Genomic DNA, 5,787 nt, shown 5'->3' on the forward strand with positions numbered 1-5,787 from the left:
TCTTTAAAACTATACGTATTTGTGCATACATACAGGCTGTTTGGATACCTTTGGTACTAAATTGAAGAAGTGATTTCTGAAGCTATTTTAACCCTTTCGCGACGGCGAAACTAGCCATCAGTACGCGACTAACGAACGGGTTGTCGTGCCATTAGTGCACACCATACACATTAAGAGTGTCTTGCGTTTTTGGAGCTCCCAATGTGTCCATGTAAAATCTTAGAGGATTTCGTTGGAACAGCAGAGGACTTAAGGATGTATTGGATAAAGGGAATGTTGTTGAGGCCTTGTTCTGTATTTTAAAATAAATCCAGTAATAAATCTTCACTTTGAGTTGTTGAGGCGCGAGCCAATGCGACGCGCTTAGTGGATGCCGGATATAACCGGCGCTAGTCGCAAAAGGGTTAAGACAAAAATTAAGAGATTAAGACAAAATTAAGACAAAATTTTGTCTGAGGTTTCGTTAATTATTAACAATTAAAATCTGTGCTTAAAGTAGATGATTTCTTGCGCCGGTCTAGGCCAGACAGCAACTCATGGAGCATCTCATGGATATCGCGCATATCACGTCTGTTCTGTCTTGTCCATGTATAACTAAAAAACCCACATAATATACACTACAACTGTTCATTAAAACACACACCACGATTGTCTCAACCATGAATGTCTACTATATTGTACAAATACTGTCACAATTTTTAAAAAATGGTTATGGGATTATCTTTATAAAAAGTGTTCAACGTGACCATCGTTTCCTTGAATGTAGAAGAATATTCTTCTTTCGAAATTTTTCCAGATTCTTCCAAAATTACTCATTAGTTTGAATTGCATCAACCGCGAATGTAATTCTTTGGTATAATTCCTTCACTGTATGAATTAGCGAGAAATACATTAAATTTTTCACGTGCCCTCATAAGAAGTCCAGCAGATTCAACTCTGAGAGCTGGGTGGGCCATGTGATAGATCTTCCTGTTCCGATCCATTTATCCGAAAAATATTTAGATAAATATTCTTGGACAGCAATGGTGGAGTATTCTTGGATAGTAATGATAGAGTTTTCTCCATCCTAAACATGATTATGCACATTAATCATGTCACATGTGCAGAATGATTTTTCATTTGTGAACAAAATTTTGTCGCAAAATTCTCTTCCAATTCTTGCACACATTGTAAATGATAAGAATGAAATTGGTACTCTTTTAAGATTGTCCGCACAGTACTATTGTTTACTTCTACCAACTGCAGCAATAGACTATGTACTTATGAACGAATCTTCTTCAATATGGTGCAGAACATTTTCTTCTAAGTCCGTGTCGCGCTGACTTCGTCTGTCTGATTTTTCGTCTTCTAATGATTCTGTGTCTCGTAACCTTTGATCTAGCCTTATAAATATCCTTTTGTCCAGTAAAACTCTATTAGTCTTCGCTTCACCATAACAGAAGTGTATATCTGCTATTTCCGAAAAACTGTATTCTTTCCTTCTATCATTCTTCTGTCTCTTTCAACGGTTGGGTGTTATCCGGGCAAGTCGAAACCACATGCCACATCGCAGCGGAAAGATCTAGTACTTCTGTGAAGGGAAATTAAGCTGTGATGTGGCGTCTTAAGTCCGTATCCTCCGAAGTATCAGTTAACAAAAAGTAACATATATCGGCAAAAAGAAAACAAAATGAGCTAACAGCAAAATTCCTTGCAGCTAGACGAGGTTGTCCGTATCTAAAGACCTGATAGTAGCCCTACCTGTCATCCCCTGGTAGTGGCAATATTGCACTCAACATTTGTCGGTACAAGCAACAAACCTGGGTACAGCAAGAACCGGTTATAGGTCCACAGAGCTAAAAGAACACACTAATCGTTATTCTGCTGTGTGATACAGTGGTAATTCATGTTTGTGCGAAATTTTTGGTGGACACTCGTTGTCGGAATAATCACGGTACATGTTACATACAGACATTCACAATATGCGTGTGTGTTTTAGTGAACAGTCGCGATGTATGCGCATGTATGTTATATCTGTGAAAAGATTATTTAATTGAAAAGGCATTAACCCTTTATCCTCGAAGATCCCATTGGGCGGGTTTTAACATGAGCTTGTGGATTTTTACAGTAGACAGGTTTAATATCGTTCTACGATTCATATTGGATTTTCATTGTGAAATATTCCCAAAAATGTATCGGCCCGTGTGACAGTTTCTACTATGGTATTGACCGAGTCATCAGGAGGCTGCCTGACCTAGCCGGGCTACGGAACTTGCCTACTTTAGGTGTAGATTTTAATAACTAATTAACAAAGCCCCGAACACAATTTCGCCACTCTTTATTTTCATCTTAGATCGGCTTCAGAAATCACTCTTCTATCTTAGAACCAAAAGTAGCTAAATACCCTGCATATACTTCTTCAGTCAAGTTAAACTTATCATAAATAGCAATGTAATTAATCTTTAATCAATATTTTGATATATTTTTTACCTGTATTCCAATCTGTCCAGTAAATATGGTCTTGATACTGTGTAATACTAAATGGATACACAATATTTTTTGTTATAATTGCATCTCTTTTTCTTGTACGTAGATCAAAACTGTCAATAGCTGGAGTATATAAATCTGCCCAATATAATTTTCTTGCTGAATGATCAATTGTTAAACCATTTGCTTTTCTAATATTAGAAAGTATGATTTCACGATTTGTACCATCTAAGAATGATCTTTCTATGCTTCCAGAATTGCCCCATTCTGTCCAATACATATGTCTAGAAAATATATAAATTTTAGAAACTTATTTTAGGAGAAATATTAATTGTATCAGCATTTAATACTTCATTTAAACTAAACTTTTAATTCTCATTTTTTTACTATCATTTCATATTAAAATTAATGTTTTAATTCACCCCATAATGTCATAATTGTTAGGAAAATTTGGAAAACATAACCACAAATATTCATTATAAATTATCATTCAAAATACAATAAACTTTCTTTTTGCTAAAAAAATACAATCATCATTTTTCATATGAGAATTTAATTTAGCATATTCTGTGCCATATAAGTTAGCAGTGACTTGCAGCAATTAAAACGGGTGATACTTTATTAAGAGAAGAAAAGAATTCAATACATGTAAGGTAAATAGATGTAAATGAAGATTAATGCGTTAGGAATTCAGCAAAATCGTTGTTTCTCTAAACATATATTTTAATGTAAGTTTTTTTATTTGCAATTGAAGATCCGTCAAAATGCTTATTTTTTATGTTAAAAACTCAATGAACATTATTACCCTCTGCTAGGATCCAAAGCCAGACATCTAGGTTCAACAATATTATGCCAAACAAGAACTTTGCGACTGCATCCCTCTAATCGAACCATTTCTATTCTTCGAGTTCCTGTATCACTCCAATATAAATTATGAGCAATCCAGTCTATTGCTAAACCTTCAGGTGTTTCTAAACCAAGATCAACAACTCTTTCCATATCAGAACCATTTATAAAAGCTCTTGTAATTGTTTTTAATTTAACATCTGTCCAATAAATGCGATTGTCTGCTATGTTAAAATCTAAGGCGCTAATATAAATAAGGCATATTATAATAAATATTTAAATTAAACAAATTATGTACAAAAGTCTTCAGTAACAAATTAATATAATTTTTTTCAAATATAGACTTTACCTTGCATCTTTAACACCAGTTAATGGAATAATATTATCATTATTCACATTTTCAATGCTAATTCTTCCAATATTTTCTTTTCTTGCAAATAACATAAATGCATCTGGGATAACACAAGTCTTTTCATCTTTTGTTAATTCATATCCTATTTGACATGCACATACATATTTATTTTCTGGTCTATTCAAACACAAATGACTACAACCACCATTATTTTTTGCACAAGGATTTGTGCCATTCACTTTTCCTAAATGCACTGCTTTTAACCCCATAACATTTGGAACTTGATCAACAATAACTTCCCTCTCACCACCTGTAAGTTTATGTGCTCTATCCACACTTCGTCGCTGCCAGTCAGTCCAGTATAGATAATCTCCTAGCAAACTTAATCCAAAAAGATGTGGGAGATTGTCTGTAATAACTTCTCTTCTATCTGTACCATCCATGTTACACACTTCAATTTTATCTGTTTTTGCATCACACCAATAAATTTTGTATCTTGCAAGATCTAAAGCAATTCCATTTGGCCAAACAATATCTTTGATTACTAAAAGAGTACGTTCTGTTCCATCAAGATTACTTCGTTCTATTTTGGGACGTTTTTCATTCCAATCTGTCCAGAACATCCACCCCAATTCTGGAGCCAGAGCAATTGCTCTAGGTTCAATTAAATCTTCATTTATTAACACTTTCCTACTTGTACCATTCAATCTGGCTACTTCAATTCTATCTGTTCCTGTATCAGTCCAATAAAGATTCCGAGCCAACCAATCAACAGCTATTCCATCAGGATTTTCCACTTCTGTTGTTATAATGTTTTCTTGATTTGAACCATCAAGAGAAGCTCTACGAATTGCACAAGCTTCTTCATCTGTCCAATAAAGCATTTCTTGCACAGGATCAAAGTCTATTGCTATTGCATGTTTAATTCCTAATTTTATTAAAAATATACAATATATTTAATTTCTTTAAAATATAAATTAGAAGATACAGATTAGTAAAGATATTATAAAACATAAAAAGTACCTGTCAATGGTAGCACAAAGTTAGTATAATCTGGTGAATCTAAAGAAATTCGACAAATTTCATTTCTTTGAACTATTAACAACAATTCTTCTGGTCCATCAGCACAAGTCAAATTATCTACTAATTTAACACCTGTAGGACATGCACAAGTATATCCAGGTTCTGTCATACTTAGAAGACATAAATGCGAACAATTTCCATTATTTTTTTCACAAGGATGATTTCCATGTGGTTGCCTTCTAATATCCCAAACTTCTATATCACCAGGAATATATTCTCCATGTAATAATTCTCTAGGATATGTTTGATTTTGGCGAACATCATACGAATGTACACACCATGTTTTCCAATCAGTCCAATATAATCTATGATCAAAAAATGTTACTGCAAAAGGATAATCTAAACCTTGTTCGACCACTTTTCTCCTATTTTTCCCGTAATAATCCATTACTGCAATAAATTTAAGTCTTCCATCCACCCAATAAACCAACTCATTTTCATAATCCATTGTTAATCCATTTGGCCAAAATATATCATCAGAAATGATCACTTCCCTTGTCAATGGATCTCCATTCATTGCAGCTCTCTCTATTTTAGGTACATCACCCCAATCAGTCCAAAAGAGTATACTTTTCATGGGTACAAGAGCAATAGCTCTTGGTTGGAAAATATCTGTCCAAAAAAGAACTTTTCTGTGACGTCCATCAATGCTAGTCACTTCTATTCTATTTTTTTCTCCATCTGTCCAATATAATTTTCCTGTATACCAATCACAAGCTAAACCATCAGGAGAAATTAAACTAGAATTTACTACAATTGTTCTTTCCCCAGTATGAGTGCCATTTGTTTGAATGCACTGAATTATTTCTAAACCACTATCTGACCAACATACTAACTCATGCTCGAAATAAAAATCTAAAGCTGCACCTTCGGATAGATCTTTTATAATAGTAGTAACTTTATTAGTACGGGAAGCATTGGCCATTCTAATATCCTTTTGTGTGACAAAGAGAAGAGTTGGTGATCCTAATAATAATATGTATTATTAAAATTAAACAAACTTTTTATTAATATTAAAAAAATGAAATTAAAATAAGTAA

The 5,787-nt window shown here is 33.6% G+C and overlaps 1 protein-coding gene across 1 annotated transcript in view; it reads right to left on the reverse strand.

Annotated features, from left to right (window-relative positions):
- The window catches only part of LOC108571096 (low-density lipoprotein receptor-related protein 6), an 8,962-nt gene that overhangs the window by 2,918 nt on the left and 257 nt on the right, over positions 1-5,787 (reverse strand). Inside the window, exons 2-5 of the mRNA XM_017933070.1 lie at positions 4,688-5,713; positions 3,662-4,592; positions 3,272-3,556; positions 2,470-2,750 (exon numbers count right to left, since the gene is read on the reverse strand). Of these exons, the coding sequence (XP_017788559.1) occupies positions 2,470-2,750; positions 3,272-3,556; positions 3,662-4,592; positions 4,688-5,713 (2,523 nt within the window). The remainder of the gene's footprint in view (positions 1-2,469; positions 2,751-3,271; positions 3,557-3,661; positions 4,593-4,687; positions 5,714-5,787) is intronic.

This window comes from Habropoda laboriosa, unplaced genomic scaffold (assembly GCF_001263275.1).
Source record: "Habropoda laboriosa isolate 0110345459 unplaced genomic scaffold, ASM126327v1 scaffold106, whole genome shotgun sequence".
In the NCBI taxonomy this organism is placed as follows: Eukaryota; Metazoa; Arthropoda; class Insecta; order Hymenoptera; family Apidae; genus Habropoda; species Habropoda laboriosa.